The 17,260-nt window shown below is 39.8% G+C and overlaps 1 protein-coding gene across 3 annotated transcripts in view; it reads right to left on the reverse strand.

The window, feature by feature from the left end:
- LOC5579127 (nephrin) overlaps nucleotides 1–17,260 on the reverse strand; it is a 655,956-nt gene that overhangs the window by 37,281 nt on the left and 601,415 nt on the right. For all 3 annotated transcript variants that reach the window (XM_021849148.1, XM_021849147.1, XM_021849146.1), the window contains exon 16: nucleotides 10,144–10,224. In XM_021849148.1, the coding sequence (XP_021704840.1) occupies nucleotides 10,144–10,224 (81 nt within the window). The remainder of the gene's footprint in view (nucleotides 1–10,143; nucleotides 10,225–17,260) is intronic.

A 17,260-nucleotide genomic window follows, 5' to 3' on the forward strand; every position in this document is an offset into this window, starting at 1 on the left:
TTGGATTGGATTTGGATTGGATTTGGATTGGATTTGGATTGGATTTGGATTGGATTTGGATTGGATTTGGATTGGATTTGGATTGGATTTGGATTGGATTTGGATTGGATTTGGATTGGATTTGGATTGGATTTGGATTGGATTTGGATTGGATTTGGATTGGATTTGGATTGGATTTGGATTGGATTTGGATTGGATTTGGATTGGATTTGGATTGGATTTGGATTGGATTTGGATTGGATTTGGATTGGATTTGGATTGGATTGGATTGGATTGGATTTGGATTGGATTTGGATTGGATTTGGATTGGATTTGGATTGGATTTGGATTGGATTTGGATTGGATTTGGATTGGATTTGGATTGGATTTGGATTGGATTTGGATTGGATTTGGATTGGATTTGGATTGGATTTGGATTGGATTTGGATTGGATTTGGATTGGATTTGGATTGGATTTGGATTGGATTTGGATTGGATTTGGATTGGATTTGGATTGGATTTGGATTGGATTGGATTGGATTTGGATTGGATTTGGATTGGATTTGGATTGGGATTTGGATTGGATTTGGATTGGATTTGGGATTGGATTTGGATTGGATTTGGATTGGATTTGGATTGGATTTGGATTGGATTTGGATTGGATTTGGATTGGATTTGGATTGGATTTGGATTGGATTTGGATTGGATTTGGATTGGATTTGGATTGGATTTGGATTGGATTTGGATTGGATTTGGATTGGATTTGGATTGGATTTGGATTGGATTTGGATTGGATTTGGATTGGATTTGGATTGGATTTGGATTGGATTTGGATTGGATTTGGATTGGATTTGGATTGGATTTGGATGGATTTGGATTGGATTTGGATTGGATTTGGATTGGATTTGGATTGGATTTGGATTGGATTGGATTTGGATTGGATTTGGATTGGATTTGGATTGGATTTGGATTTGGATTTGAATTTGGATTGGATTTGGACTCCAATCGGAATCAATCGCGTTTTGACCTCCTGCTAACGGCATTGTCTCCCATGCCTGCCAAGGACCTGCTGCTTCATCGTGGGAAAAAAAACTTAAAAGCATCGACTCTTGCCAACGGTGCAAAACCCGGAATTTTTTGGCAACCCACACAAACCTTTGCGTGAATGCCGCCCCGGGTAAGGGCATCCTTACCAATGGGATGAAAATGAAGTGTGCACTTCGACCAAGTGAAAGCCAGCCTCGTAGCCGGGATGGTCGGTCGGTCGATGGAGATAGCCCGATGAGTGCCAAAAAATCCATCTGCTTAGTTTTTTGTACTTAGACGGCCCATTCCTAGGTCACGGTTCTGTGCTCGAACGGATGCGACCGAGATCTGAATCCCGCCGATATGATGAGCAGGACAGCGCTGGAGGCGACAGTGGGCTTTCGGACGGCTTCTGAGTAGGCCATCGGCAAATGGAACCAGTGGTTTCCAAGGGTTTTACGAGTTGGATGCTTTGAGATTTTATCGAGGTTTTATCCCAACTACAAATTGATCTTTAAAACCTTTATAGAACGTAACACGGAAAGTAGAAGAAGGGTTTCTAGATGTTTGACTTGTTGAATGAATTCAAGAAGCCGAAGAGATTGTCAGTGTTCTTGAAACTAATACATTTGTAGTTTTATCAAGGTTTATGAAGGTTTCATCACAGCAAATTGTTTTTTTAAAGTCGTTGTAGCATGTAACAAATAAAGTACAAGAAATCGTTAGTACTAATGGAACCAATCCGAAGTAAAATTCTTAGTTTAATTAAGGTTTTATCAGAGACATGAAACCGTTAATTGCTCTTTAAAACCGTAATTAAACCCAAAATGTATCTAGAGAATGGTATTTCTTTCTATCCCAGGTGAAAACAGAGCTATCCATTACTGCTTATGAGTTTTGAAAAACTTCCTTATGATTTCTCATTTATAAAGATACTGGAAGGGCTACGAGACGTAAAGATGGTCCGTCACAGACCACCTCTGGCCGTCGCTCCAACAAGCTGAGGCAAAGTGGAGTGCTTTTTTTTGCTCAGATTTTGGTTTCGGTTTCGCCGAAAAACGATGATTGTGTCAGGATTTCCTGAACCAAAAGGTCGGATCGAACGAACCAACGAGAAGCTTTCCGAAATGTGTTCCGATTTTTTTCCCTTCCATTCGCAGATTAGATTTTATGGGTCGAAAGATGTTGGATGGACACCGTCAGATGAACGCCGCGGACACGGGCCTGGTTTTCCAAGAATGCATTGGAGATTCGGTGTGTTGCGTTTGGGTGAAGTGCATTTTTTCGGCGTTCGGTGGACGTAGGACGGCGATGTTGAAGGCAGATATAGATTTTTGGCCATGTACTTTAAAGGTGACTTCAAAGCACTGGTTCAACTTTGTGCGGTGTCAAAAGCATTGAAGGTTCGAGTTTTCATGTAAGCCACTTGGATGTAGCTTTTATTGAGGGTTAGGAAAAGCTCTTGGAAGCTTCTAAGAAAAGTTTCTTGAAGCTACTGGCACAAGCTTATGGAATCTTTTGGTAGAAGATTTTTGAAGTTTTTTTTAAAGAATATTTCCTTAGTTTCTTGGAACAGCTGTTTGAAGCTTGCAGGCGACACTTTTTGAAGTTTCTAGAAGCATTTGATTCGCTTTTCACAACATTTTGAAAAACAAATGAGGGGTAATTTGTTTGAATTTTCTGGAAGAAGCTTTTTATGGTTTCTGATAGAAGCTTGTTGATGTTTCTAAGAGAAGCATTTTAATGGATCTGGAGGCAGCTTTTCCAAACTTTTAAAATAATCTTCTAGACACTGGTTGAAAAAGCTTTTCGAAGCTTATGAAAGAAGCCTTTTGAAGCTTCTGAGATAAACTTCATGAAACTTCTGTCTGAAGCTTTCCAAAGGTTTGATGCTCCGTATTGAAGATTCTGTTAGAGGCATGTTGAAGTTTCCGTTAAAAAGTTTTTTAAACTCTATGAACAAGCTTTTTGAAGCTTTTGGACAAAGTTTTACAAAGATTATGGAAAAAAAACTTGTTAAAGCTTTTGAGAGAAGCTTTTTCATGTGACTTGAAGAAGCTTATCTTCTTCTTTCACGTCCTGCTGGCGTCACAATCCAACTAGGAGAGAGCCTTCCACTCAACTTAGTGTTTTTATAAGCACTTCCATAGTTATTAACACTTTGTCTATGTTCTGGGGTCAATGTTAAAGCTTCTGGGAGAAATGTTTGAGTCTGCATGTAGAAGCAATTTAAGATTGTGGGAGACGCTTCTGGAAGCTATTTTAGGCTTTAGAAAATGACCTTTGAAGTTTCTGAGGAAAGCTCTTGGAAGCTATCGGGAAAGCTTTTGGAATCTTCTGGTAGAAGTATTTTGAAGCATCGAAAATCAGGTTTTTGAAGTTTTAAAAAGCATATTTCTTAAGTTGCTTGGAACAAATTCTTAAGCTTATAGGAGACACTTTTGGAAGTTTCTGGAAGTTTTTTTTATATTTCTGACGTTAAAAGCGTTCGAATTAAAAAAAAAAATAATATGGGAGAGTCTTTTTGAATTTTATGGCGACTGGTTTTATGGTTTCTGAAAGAAGCTTGTTGAAGTTTCTGAGAGAAGCTATTCAATGGCTCATGTGAAGCTTTTTTAAACCTCTAGAATTTTCTTCTTGATGCTGATAGGATAAAGTTCTTAGCGAAGCTAGTTGAAGCTTATAAAAAGCATTTTAAAGTTTCGCGGTTAAGCTTTATTTAGGAAGTTAGCTGAATCTTTCGAAAGAAACTCTTCAAAGTTTCTGGGAGAATTTTAAAGAAACTTTTGGCTGGATATTGGAGAAGCTTTTAGAAGTGTTTGAGGTCAGCATGTTGTAACATCTGATTGAAGCATCTATTTGAAGCTATTTGAAGGCCTTGGTATTACAATAAGCGATTTGAAGCTTCTAAGACATGTTTTCGACCTCAACAAAAAAGCCGTCTTCATGTCATGCACTAGATTTCTGGAACATGTATTTTATTATTTCGGAAGGAACGTATAGTGCTTCTGAAAAAATCTTTAAAAAGTTTAATTAAGCTTTTTGGATCTGGTATTTTGGAAGAAGATATTTTAATCTCATGAGAAAGGATTTTTAAAGTTCTGGGAGAAGCTTTTTGAAGCCTCTAGGAGAAGCTTTTTGAAGTTTCTGGGAGAAGCTTTTTGAAGGTTCTGGGAGAAGCTTTTTGAAGCTTTTGGGAGAAGCATTGTGATATTTATAGTTCTGGGAGAAGTTTTTTGAAGCTTTTGGGAGAAGTATTTTGAGGCTTCTGGGAGAAGCTTTTTGAAGCTTCTGGAAGAAGTTTGTTGAAGTTTCTGGGAAAAGCTTTTTGATGTTTCTGGGAGAAGCTTTTTGAAGCTTATGACTGAAGCTTTATGATGTATCTGCAAGAAGTTTCTTGAAGCTTTTGGGAGAAGCTATTTGATGCTTCTGGGAGAAGCTTTCTGAAGTTTATGGGAGAAGCTTTTTGACGCTTCTTTTTGAGGCTTCGGGCGAAGCTTTTTGAAGCTTCTAGGAGAAGCTTTCTGAAGCTTCTAGAAGGAGTTTTTGAAGCTTCTGGGAGAAGCATGTTGAGGCTTCAGGGAGAAGCTTTTTTTTTAAGCTCTTGAAGCTTCTGGAAGAAGCTTTTTGAAGCTTCTTTTTGCAGCTTCTGGGCGAAGCTGTTTTGAAGCTTCTAGGAGAAGCTTTTTGAAGCTTCTAGGAGAAGCTTTTTGAAGTTTCTGGGAGAAGCTTTTTGAAACTTCTGGGAGATGCATTGTGATATTTATATTTCTGGGAGAAGCTTTTCGAAGCTTCTGGGAGAAGTATTTTGAAGCTTCTGGGAAAAGCTTTTCGATGTTTCTGGGAGAAGCTTTTTGAAGCTTCTGACTGCAGCTTTATGATGTATCTGCAAAAAATTTCTTTAAGCTTTTGGGAGAAACTATTTGATGCTTCTGGGAGAAGCTTTCTGAAGCTTCTAGAAGGAGTTTTTGAAGCTTCTGGGAGAAGCATGTCGAGGCTTCAGGGAGAAGCTTTTTTTTGAAGCTCTTGAAGCTTCTGGAAGAAGCTTTTTGAAGCTTCTTTTTGCAGCTTCTGGGCGAAGCTGTTTTGAAGCTTCTAGGAGAAGCTTTTTGAAGCTTCTAGGAGAAGCTTTTTGAAGTTTCTGGGAGAAGCTTTTTGAAACTTCTGGGAGATGCATTGTGATATTTATATTTCTGGGAGAAGCTTTTCGAAGCTTCTGGGAGAAGTATTTTGAAGCTTCTGGGAAAAGCTTTTCGATGTTTCTGGGAGAAGCTTTTTGAAGCTTCTGACTGCAGCTTTATGATGTATCTGCAAAAAATTTCTTTAAGCTTTTGGGAGAAACTATTTGATGCTTCTGGGAGAAGCTTTCTGAAGCTTCTAGAAGGAGTTTTTGAAGCTTCTGGGAGAAGCATGTCGAGGCTTCAGGGAGAAGCTTTTTTTTGAAGCTCTTGAAGCTTCTGGGAGAAGTTTTTTGAAGCTTCTGGGAGAAGCTTTTTGAAGTTTATGGGAGAAGCTTTATGAAGCTTTTAGGCGAAGCTTTTTGAGGCTTCAGGGAGAAGTTTTTTGAAGCTCCTATATGAAGCTGTTTTGAAGCTTCTAGGAGAAGCTTTTTGAAGCTTCTGGGAGAAGCTTTTTAAAGCTTCTGGGAGAAGCTTCTTGGAGAAGCTTTTTGAAGCTTCTGGGAGAAGCTTTTTGAAGCTTCTGGAAAAAGCTTTTCAAAATTTCTGGAAGAAGCTTTTTGAAGCTCCTATAAGAAGCTGTTTTGAAGCTTCTAGGAGAAGCTTTTTGAAGCTTCTAGGAGAAGCTTTTTGAAGTTTCTGGGAGAAGCTTTTTGAAGGTTCTGGAAGAAGCTTTTTGAAACTTCTGGGAGAAGCCTTGTGGTATTTATATTGCTGGGAGAAGCTTTTTGAAGCTTCTGGGAGAAGCATTTTGAAGCTTGTAGGAGAAGCTTTTTGCAGCTTCTGGAAGAAGCTTGTTGAAGTTTCTGGGAAAAGCTTTTCGATGTTTCTGGGAGAAGCTTTTTGAAGCTTATGGAAGAAGCTTTTCGAAGCTTCTGGGAGAAGGTTTTTAAAGCTTTTGGGAGAAGCTTTTTGAAGCTTCTGGAAAAAGGTTTTTGAAGTTTCTGGGAGAAGCTTTTTAAAGGTTCTAGGAGAAGCTTTTTGAAGCTTCTGGGAGAAGCTTTAGACGTTTCTGGGAGAAGCTTTTTGAAGCTTCTGACTGAAGCTTTTTGATATATCTGCAAGAATTTTCTTGAAGCTTTTGGGAGAAGCTATTTGATGCTTCTGGGAGATGCTTTTTGAAGCTTCTTTTTGCGGCTTCTGGGCGAAGCTTTTTGAGGCTTCTGGGAGAAGATTTTTGAAGCTCCTAGGAGAAGCTGTTTTGAAGCTTCTAGGAGAAGCTTTTTGAAGCTTCTGGGAGAAGCTTTTTTAAGCTTCTGGGAGAAGTTTTTTGAAGCTTCTGGGAGAAGCTTTTTGAAGTTTATGAGAGAAGCTTAATGAAGCTTTTGGGCGAAGCTTTTTGAGGTTTCAGGGAGAAGTTTTTTGAAGCTCCTATAAGAAGCTGTTTTGAAGCTTCTAGGAGAAGCTTTTTGAAGCTTCTGGGAGAAGCTTTTTAAAGCTTCTGGGAGAAGCATTTTGAAGCTTCTGGGAGAAGCTTCTTGGAGAAGCTTTTTGAAGCTTCTGGGAGAAGCTTTTTGAAGCTTCTGGGAGAAGCTTTTTGAAGCTTCTGGGAGAAGCTTTCTGAAGCTTCTGGAAAAAGCTTTTCGAAATTTCTGGAAGAAGCTTTTTGAAGGTTCTGGGAGAAGCTTTTTGAAACTTCTGGGAGAAGCCTTGTGGTATTTATATTGCTGGGAGAAGCTTTTTGAAGCTTCTGTGAGAAGCATTTTGAAGCTTCTGGGTGAAGCTTTTTGAAGCTTCTGGAAGAAGCTTGTTAAAGTTTCTGGGAAAAGCTTTTCGATGTTTCTGGGAGAAGCTTTTTGAAGCTTCTGACTGAAGCTTTTTGATATATCTGCAAGAAGTTTCTTGAAGCTTTTGGGAGAAGCTATTTGATGCTTCTGGGAGATGCTTTTTGAAGCTTCTTTTTGCGGCTTCTGGGCGAAGCTTTTTGAGGCTTCTGGGAGAAGATTTTTGAAGCTCCTAGGAGAAGCTGTTTTGAAGCTTCTAGGAGAAGCTTTTTGAAGCTTCTGGGAGAAGCTTTTTTAAGCTTCTGGGAGAAGTTTTTTGAAGCTTCTGGGAGAAGCTTTTTGAAGTTTATGGGAGAAGCTTTATGAAGCTTTTAGGCGAAGCTTTTTGAGGCTTCAGGGAGAAGTTTTTTGAAGCTCCTATATGAAGCTGTTTTGAAGCTTCTAGGAGAAGCTTTTTGAAGCTTCTGGGAGAAGCTTTTTAAAGCTTCTGGGAGAAGCTTTTAGAAGCTTCTGGGAGAAGCTTCTTGGAGAAGCTTTTTGAAGCTTCTGGGAGAAGCTTTTTGAAGCTTCTGGAAAAAGCTTTTCAAAATTTCTGGAAGAAGCTTTTTGAAGCTCCTATAAGAAGCTGTTTTGAAGCTTCTAGGAGAAGCTTTTTGAAGCTTCTAGGAGAAGCTTTTTGAAGTTTCTGGGAGAAGCTTTTTGAAGGTTCTGGAAGAAGCTTTTTGAAACTTCTGGGAGAAGCCTTGTGGTATTTATATTGCTGGGAGAAGCTTTTTGAAGCTTCTGGGAGAAGCATTTTGAAGCTTGTAGGAGAAGCTTTTTGCAGCTTCTGGAAGAAGCTTGTTGAAGTTTCTGGGAAAAGCTTTTCGATGTTTCTGGGAGAAGCTTTTTGAAGCTTATGGAAGAAGCTTTTCGAAGCTTCTGGGAGAAGGTTTTTAAAGCTTTTGGGAGAAGCTTTTTGAAGCTTCTGGAAAAAGGTTTTTGAAGTTTCTGGGAGAAGCTTTTTAAAGGTTCTAGGAGAAGCTTTTTGAAGCTTCTGGGAGAAGCTTTAGACGTTTCTGGGAGAAGCTTTTTGAAGCTTCTGACTGAAGCTCTTTGATATATCTGCAAGAATTTTCTTGAAGCTTTTGGGAGAAGCTATTTGATGCTTCTGGGAGATGCTTTTTGAAGCTTCTTTTTGCGGCTTCTGGGCGAAGCTTTTTGAGGCTTCTGGGAGAAGATTTTTGAAGCTCCTAGGAGAAGCTGTTTTGAAGCTTCTAGGAGAAGCTTTTTGAAGCTTCTGGGAGAAGCTTTTTTAAGCTTCTGGGAGAAGTTTTTTGAAGCTTCTGGGAGAAGCTTTTTGAAGTTTATGAGAGAAGCTTTATGAAGCTTTTGGGCGAAGCTTTTTGAGGTTTCAGGGAGAAGTTTTTTGAAGCTCCTATAAGAAGCTGTTTTGAAGCTTCTAGGAGAAGCTTTTTGAAGCTTCTGGGAGAAGCTTTTTAAAGCTTCTGGGAGAAGCATTTTGAAGCTTCTGGGAGAAGCTTCTTGGAGAAGCTTTTTGAAGCTTCTGGGAGAAGCTTTTTGAAGCTTCTGGGAGAAGCTTTTTGAAGTTTATGAGAGAAGCTTTATGAAGCTTTTGGGCGAAGCTTTTTGAGGTTTCAGGGAGAAGTTTTTTGAAGCTCCTATAAGAAGCTGTTTTGAAGCTTCTAGGAGAAGCTTTTTGAAGCTTCTGGGAGAAGCTTTTTAAAGCTTCTGGGAGAAGCATTTTGAAGCTTCTGGGAGAAGCTTCTTGGAGAAGCTTTTTGAAGCTTCTGGGAGAAGCTTTTTGAAGCTTCTGGGAGAAGCTTTTTGAAGCTTCTGGGAGAAGCTTTCTGAAGCTTCTGGAAAAAGCTTTTCGAAATTTCTGGAAGAAGCTTTTTGAAGGTTCTGGGAGAAGCTTTTTGAAACTTCTGGGAGAAGCCTTGTGGTATTTATATTGCTGGGAGAAGCTTTTTGAAGCTTCTGTGAGAAGCATTTTGAAGCTTCTGGGTGAAGCTTTTTGAAGCTTCTGGAAGAAGCTTGTTAAAGTTTCTGGGAAAAGCTTTTCGATGTTTCTGGGAGAAGCTTTTTGAAGCTTCTGACTGAAGCTTTATGATGTATCTGCAAGAAGTTTCTTGAAGCTTTTGGGAGAAGCTATTTGATATATATATGGGAGAAGCTTTTTGAAGTTTATGGGAGAAGCTTTTTGGTGTTTCTGCGAGAAACTTTTTGAAGCTTCTGGCTGAAGCTTTATGATGTATTTGGAAGAAGTTTATTGAAGCTATTTGATGATTTTGGGAGAAGCTTTTTGAAGCTTCTGAAAGAAATATTTGAAGCTTCTGAAAATGACGTTATCAAGAATTTAAGATAAGGTTTTTGATGTATCTGAGAGAAGCTTTTTGAAGGTTTTGAACCTCAGCTTCTACAAAATGCTACCAAGAGAAGTTTAGTTAGTTAGTAAGTGGTCTTTACTTCATACGCTGTAACTTATTAAGTCGTACACGTCAAGAGAACTTTACTACTAAATTATGTGAGAAACCTTTCGAAGATCAGTAACTGTTTCATCTTTGCAAGTTAATAATATATATTACTCTAATATTGGAGTAAGCAAACATTTTTTGCGCAGCTTTTTGAAAATTGTGGCTGTGGTAGGTATTTTAAGGCTTTTGTGCGAAAATATTCCGATATTAGAAAATATATTCAGAACTTCTGCTAATCAATTTTGTCAAACAAATCTTATCTTTTTCCGCCATTCAAATTTTCCTTCATTATCACGTAAACCTAGAAGCGTCAAATCAAATCGGTTTCAGTTTTACAGTTCTCTAGAACAGAAAGACCATATCATCATTCTTGTCCGACAAAAAACGTTCTCAAGAAACCAACCATCCATCGCAAATGGTGTACAGCTCTTGGTCCCAGTGATTGCATTTTGCAGCCAACACCCCGAATAAAAGCAGCACCCCCTTTTGAAGCTCACTGGCCTGCAGCGAACCGAGTTTCTTCAGCTTGTTGAAAGTTATACGACCAATATAAAATTATGGAGGACGAAAAAACATCATACACTCGTCGTTTTGAATCGTGTTGGCTGGTGCCACACTACAACCGGTACTGGCACCACTATCACAACTGCTGCTGCTGCTGCTGCTGCTGCTGCTGCTGCTAAACGCAAATGGTTGATATTTTTGCTACCAACGAGCTTTACAGAGCTTAGGAAAAAACCAGGCAGCAAAACGACTTACCTTCAACGGTGCAGGACAACATGGCATCCTCGCCGGGATTTACGACCACGTTCTCGGAGATGGATTTTATCGATGCGCCATCTGGAATTTTATTTAGAGAAAAATGCAGAAAAGTTTTGCCAGCCGTTTTGGTCGTTCTGTATGCTTCCGTTACGAGGGGCGGGTGTAGTGTGAGATTTGAGTGAGAAGTGATGTCGGAGGGGCAACAGCTCCCTCCGCGCGAGATTTGGGGTTTTGTCTGGGTCTAAGTTTTGTGAAATGCTGGGTTTTTGGAAGAAAGGATGACTTTAGTAAAATACAAAATCAGAAAATAAGAAAACCAGAAAAATTAGAATAATCAGAAGAATCAGAAGAATCAGAAGAATCTGAAGAATCAGAAGAATCAGAAGAATCAGAAGAATCAGAAGAATCAGAAGGATCAGAAGAATCAGAAGAATCAGAAGAATCAGAAGAATCAGAAGAATAAAAAAAATTAGAGAAATAAAAAATTGGAAAATCAGAAAATTAAATAATCATAGTACTATTTATGTTTCTCCCCACTCATATCCGCACGAGAGCAGGGAAGCAATCCCGTTATTCTTGAACATATTTGCCACATGAGAGCTTTGTTATTAGATTTTTGTTTGAAAACGATGACGCGAAAATGTCCTGAACAAACAGAACTTGAGAGGACTGGTAGAGAAAATAACCGAAGGATACCACTTGGGTGTGTGTTGCGCTATTCTTCAGTTGGCTAGTGCTCCGATCCAAGGAGCAACTTCCTGAAGGTGGATGAGATGGTGGTGTTGGTGTCGCCTGGGCTATTTGGCTGTTTGTTCCTGTCGCTTCCTTTTTCGACAACGCTGGCTGACGACAGTTTGGGGAATTTCGCTTCCGCTGTGTTGAAGTGGGTTCGAGATGGTGACGAGAAAGAGTGATTCGCTTATGTGCGGCGGAGTGACTGCCACTGAGAGGGCATCATTTGCTGCAGATTGCATTTCTTGCCGTCGTACAAACAGTTTTTGTTATTGTGAAATGTAAGTGAAGCCGGGGGTTACGTGTGGATAAAGGCTAAACAAGAGTACTGTTTTAGATAAGGGGGAAAATAGGGAGGGCTGAATGGAGAAATTTAATTTCTATTAAATTCAATTGTGTGGAAATAGACTTTGGTGGTAGCTTGATGGAATGTGGTCGTTATGGCGAATAAAGCAATAATGGAAGTTTAAGAATTGTTTTGTGATAAGGATAAGTTCTTCGAGGTTCGATGATGTTGCTCCATTAGGAACTAAGATTTTCGAAAGGATTGGTTTTCGTTTTAGGAACTGTACTGAACAAAGTTTCCTGGTACTTCAAGAAGGATACCTTCACATTCTTCCAAACTATCTCTACATATTTTCCGAAATTAGGTTACCCCTGGCCACACTCTTGGCTTATCTCATGCAACGATGTTTCGGAAAAGTACCAATTTGGAAGGATTATACGACCACTTTCTACGAAATAGTCCCTTGCAATAGTTTTAGTGCCCTTCAAAGTTTCCCGAGCGTGTACATATTTAGTTTACTCTTAAGACGTTCCGACAAGTATAAGCAAATTTGAAGCCACCGTGCACCTTTAAGCTCTTCGGTGCTCGGTTTGCTCAGATGGAACGTCGACATATTCTTAGTCACCTTTGTGTTGCGCCACTTCTGAGAGTTGTGTGCTAGAAATGTGTTGTCTCAATGCACACAATTGTCTTACACGAATCACCGAGCACAGAACTGCACCTCTTAAATTCGGATTAAATTCCATGGCATCCAGGTGGAGGATAGTGGAACGAGATTTGCGAGCAGGGAAAGTTTGTTCATTAAATCGCTGTGATGGGTGATGGTTCTTTGCTTTGGTTACATACAAAAGGAACAGTAGAGTGGGATGGGCCAAAGGTCGATCTTAGGGGAATAATCAATATTTTCAGAAATAAAAGCAGCTTTTGTAATTTTTTGTGAGAAGATATGTCAAGCTGCTTTGGAAAGATTTCCAGTTTCTAGGAGAAGAAACTTCTATTTTTTCCAGTCTCTGTTAGAAGCTACTTTTGCGAGTACGTATCCAATTTTTGAAAGGAACTATCTCAAAAAATACGTCTATAAGAAACTTTTCCAAAGATATTAAGTCCAAGATCTGTGAGATGCTTTTTTAGCTCCTAGAAGAATCTTTTTCAGCTGATGGAGATTTTTACCAGCTTACATGCGAAGCCATTCAGGCTTCTGGAAGAAGCTTTTTCAGCTTGAGGAATGCTTTTTCAGCTACTGGCAGGAAGTTTTTTCAGCAACTGGAAGAAAGTTTTTCAGTTGTGGAAGGAAGTTTTCTCAAGCTTCGGTTTAATGTTTTTGCAAGCTTTTATTGAGGTTTTTCCAAGCTGCTTCCGTTGGAATATTTTCCAAACTTCTGTGGAAGCTTTTCCAAACTTCTGTAGAAGCTTTCCCAAGCTTCTGCGGAAGCTTTTCCAAGCTTCTGTAGAAGCTTTACCAAGCTTCTGTAGAAGCTTTACCAAGCTTCTGTAGAAGCTTTACCAAGCTTCTGTGGAAGCTTTTCCAAGCTTCTGTAGAAGGTTTTCCAAGCTTCTGTAAAATTGTAACACTCAAATATTTTATGCCAGTCTAAGAATATTCCCTTTTCGTTCATAACCTTCAGCATTGGCTAAATTTATAATGAAAAAACTTGTGTCAAAATATTTACCAATTTTTGTTATAACTAGTTTTGAAATTGACGGTTTTAACCCATATAGGCTTGAATGAAAGTTAGGAGGGAACTCGGGAATGCTTCTGTGTCCAGAGCAATTCCGGTGGGTTACTCGAACTTTTACCCCACTTTACTCTACCCACATGTAAGACGAAACTCAGGTCTTTCTTCGGATGACCAGCTGACGTTGAATGTGTCCTACAAGTTACCCTCCCGTTATTTTTGGTTAAAATGGCTCCAAACAATGCCATTAAAGCACACACACCCAACATGGAGAGCACTTGCCTCTAGTGCTAGGGTACGGCCTGGTTGAAATAACCATCGTTCGGATCATTGCAATTTACGGGTCCCGGTGTGTGCGTTGTAATGGAAAGATATGACACCGACCGACCCCCTTCTGAGAGTGCCCATGGATCACTTTCCACTCTCGACAAGTGTGGATGCAAGCGTAGTAAACTCCTGCTGAGAGTGATTTCCATTGATCCTCCTGGTAGGGAAGCACACAAAAGAACACCCTGTCCCCTTACCTCCCTCCCCTGCGTGCACGACAAACAGGAGCTTTATTGATTTTCCTTCATTAGATCCTGCTGCTGCACGAGGAAGCAGAAGAAACCAGGACTTCACCTCCCCGGACCGAACGCTGCATGAATCGAGACCCGAGACATCCGGACCGAGATCGGAGCAGTTTATATGTCTCCCTGCGGTTTTGCCTTATTTTATTAGCCTTTGGCTAGTTTTAGCACACAATTGCCGGTCGTCCTTCGTCGTCATCCAGACCACCACCAGGTTGGCTTAATGTCTACCTTCATTGTGAGACGTTGTGCGGGTGGGTGCGTGCGTGTGGATGTGTGTGTGTGCATAACACACATGATATAAAACAAATTTATTGGGATTAAGGGCTACTTCCGGCTGGGGGATAGCTATTAGACGAGGAAACTTTGGGGAGGGAAATGAAATTTGTTGTTTTGGGGGTGAGAATTGTGACAATTTATTAGATGTTGCTTTAAGCAGGTGCTATCAACAGTATTAAGTGGCCTTGAAGGAAGGATGGTTTGATTCGTAAAGTCTTCTTCAAATTAATGTACAAGTTTGGGATAATTTTAGATATCTACTGCAAAACAAATCATTTTGAGTTTGTTGAGAAATGTTTTCAATGTCTTCCATTGGAAACAGTTTAAAATTAAAAAAAAAAATCGCTGATAGAAGCTCTGTAAGTTTATCGAAGAACCCTTTAGGAAGTTTCTGTCAATAGCTTCTGTTTCCTTGAGGAAGCATTTGCTGAAAACTTCTTGGAACATTCATTGTTTCTGAGAATAAGTAGCAAAGTTTTTTATAAGAAGTTTATCTGGTTTCTTAAATAAGCTTTTCGAAGCTTTCGAAATGGAACTATAATGGGTTTTATGAAAAGATCCCTTATATGAAAAAAACTTTTTCAAAATTCTGAAGAATGCTTTGTGAGCAACCAAACTACAAAAAGAAGCCATTCCGATCATTAGAGAACAGCCATTTCGAACTACAGTACTGACCCGATTTTGACAGCCTCTTTTTGCGGAGAACTTTTTGGTCTCACGGTCTCATTATCAAATTTTCTCCAAATCTTATTCAACTCAGTTGAATCTATTATGAATAGTGGAGAAAGAATTGTGATAATCTTTTTTTTTTCTTTTTGAAGGAGAGCTGAAAATCATTTAAAAAAAGGGCTGACAAAATCGGGTCATCTACGTATGTCAATATTCTGTGAGAAGTTATACCAAATTTCGGTGAGAATCGTTCCTGAACTTCTGCCAAAAGCTTTCAGTAACTTCTACAAAAAACCGTCTCTTACCGCTGCTTGGAACTATCTCAAATTTCGATGTGAAACTAACTAAACCCAAACTCCTGTTTTAATTATCTCAAACTTCACTCTCAAGCTATCCTAAATTTCTGCGGAAAAACACTTGTTGGAAGCTATCATATACATCTGAAAGAAGTTACTGATAACTTTTGTGAGGATCCATCCCGAATCAGGGTGGTGCTATTTCGACCGTTTGTATGAATTGGTTCCGAAAAAATGTGAAAAGCTTTTCCCAACTTCGACGAGCAGCCATTGTAACTTTTGTGAGAAGATATGTCAAACTGCTTTCCAAAGAAGCTACTAAAATCTTTCAAGTCTCTTTAAGCAGCATCTTTTACGAGAACGTATTCCAATTTTGTTTAAAGTAACTGTCTCAAAAAATATGAAAAACTATCTTAAAATTCTGCCAGGAGCTATCCCTAACGTCTGTAAGAAGCTTTCAAAAACATTTGATATTTATAAATGCTTTTACAGAGTTTTTTTTAAGCTTTTTTTCTGAGAGAGCTTCTGGGAAATGTATTCCCAGTGTTTTTGGAACAAACTTCTCCAAAGAAAAAAAATCCAACACATACAGGTAAAGCTTTTTAGCTACTGGAAGGAAGCTTCTCCGACTTTTGTGAGAAGCTTTTTCAGCTGATGGAAAGCTTTTTTAGCTACTGGCAGGAAGTTTTTCACTTACTGGAAGGAAGTTTTTCAGTTTCTAGAAAGAATTTGTTCAATTTCCCGCTTCTGGAAAGAAGCTTCGGCAGCCACTGGAAGGAAGATTTTCCAGCTTCTGGAATGAAGCTTTGACAATTTTTGGAAGGAGGCTTTTCCAGATTCTATAACGAAGCTTCTCCTGCTTCTAGAAGAAATCATTTCAAGCTTCTGAAAGAAAGCTTAATCTACTTAAGAAAGGCTTTTTAGCTATTCCAGCTTCTGTAAATATGATTTTCCAGCTTTTGAAAGGAAGTTTTTCCAAGCTATTGTTGAAGCATTTCCAAGCTTTCGTTGAAGCACTTCCAAGCTTCTGTGGAAGCTTTTTCAAGCTTCTGTGGAAGCTTTTTCAAGCTTCTGTGGAAGCTTTTCCAAGCTATTGTTGAAGCATTTCCAAGCTTTCGTTGAAGCTCTTCCAAGCTTCTGTGGAAGCTTTCCCAAGCTTCTCTGGAAGCTTTTCCAAGCTTCTGTGGAAGCTTTTCCAAGCTTCTGTGGAAGCTTTTTAAGCTTCTGTGGAAGCTTTTCCAAGTTTCTGTGGAAGCTTTTCCAAGCTTCTGTGGAAGCTTTTCCAAGCTTCTGTGGAAGCTTTTCCAAGCTTCTGTGGAAGCTTTTCCAAGCTTCTCTGGAAGCTTTTCCAAGCTTCTCTGGAAGCTTTTCCAAGCTTCTCTGGAAGCTTTTCCAAGCTTCTCTGGAAGCTTTTCCAAGCTTCTCTGGAAGCTTTTCCAAGCTTCTCTGGAAGCTTTTCCAAGCTTCTCTGGAAGCTTTTCCAAGCTTCTCTGGAAGCTTTTCCAAGCTTCTCTGGAAGCTTTTCCAAGCTTCTCTGGAAGCTTTTCCAAGCTTCTCTGGAAGCTTTTCCAAGCTTCTCTGGAAGCTTTTCCAAGCTTCTCTGGAAGCTTTTCCAAGCTTCTCTGGAAGCTTTTCCAAGCTTCTCTGGAAGCTTTTCCAAGCTTCTCTGGAAGCTTTTCCAAGCTTCTCTGGAAGCTTTTCCAAGCTTCTCTGGAAGCTTTTCCAAGCTTCTCTGGAAGCTTTTCCAAGCTTCTCTGGAAGCTTTTCCAAGCTTCTCTGGAAGCTTTTCCAAGCTTCTCTGGAAGCTTTTCCAAGCTTCTCTGGAAGCTTTTCCAAGCTTCTCTGGAAGCTTTTCCAAGCTTCTCTGGAAGCTTTTCCAAGCTTCTCTGGAAGCTTTTCCAAGCTTCTCTGGAAGCTTTTCCAAGCTTCTCTGGAAGCTTTTCCAAGCTTCTCTGGAAGCTTTTCCAAGCTTCTCTGGAAGCTTTTCCAAGCTTCTCTGGAAGCTTTTCCAAGCTTCTCTGGAAGCTTTTCCAAGCTTCTCTGGAAGCTTTTCCAAGCTTCTCTGGAAGCTTTTCCAAGCTTCTCTGGAAGCTTTTCCAAGCTTCTCTGGAAGCTTTTCCAAGCTTCTCTGGAAGCTTTTCCAAGCTTCTCTGGAAGCTTTTCCAAGCTTCTCTGGAAGCTTTTCCAAGCTTCTCTGGAAGCTTTTCCAAGCTTCTCTGGAAGCTTTTCCAAGCTTCTCTGGAAGCTTTTCCAAGCTTCTCTGGAAGCTTTTCCAAGCTTCTCTGGAAGCTTTTCCAAGCTTCTCTGGAAGCTTTTCCAAGCTTCTCTGGAAGCTTTTCCAAGCTTCTCTGGAAGCTTTTCCAAGCTTCTCTGGAAGCTTTTCCAAGCTTCTCTGGAAGCTTTTCCAAGCTTCTCTGGAAGCTTTTCCAAGCTTCTCTGGAAGCTTTTCCAAGCTTCTCTGGAAGCTTTTCCAAGCTTCTCTGGAAGCTTTTCCAAGCTTCTCTGGAAGCTTTTCCAAGCTTCTCTGGAAGCTTTTCCAAGCTTCTCTGGAAGCTTTTCCAAGCTTCTCTGGAAGCTTTTCCAAGCTTCTCTGGAAGCTTTTCCAAG

The sequence above is a fragment of the Aedes aegypti genome, chromosome 3 (genome assembly GCF_002204515.2).
Source record: "Aedes aegypti strain LVP_AGWG chromosome 3, AaegL5.0 Primary Assembly, whole genome shotgun sequence".
NCBI classification, from domain to species: Eukaryota; Metazoa; Arthropoda; class Insecta; order Diptera; family Culicidae; genus Aedes; species Aedes aegypti.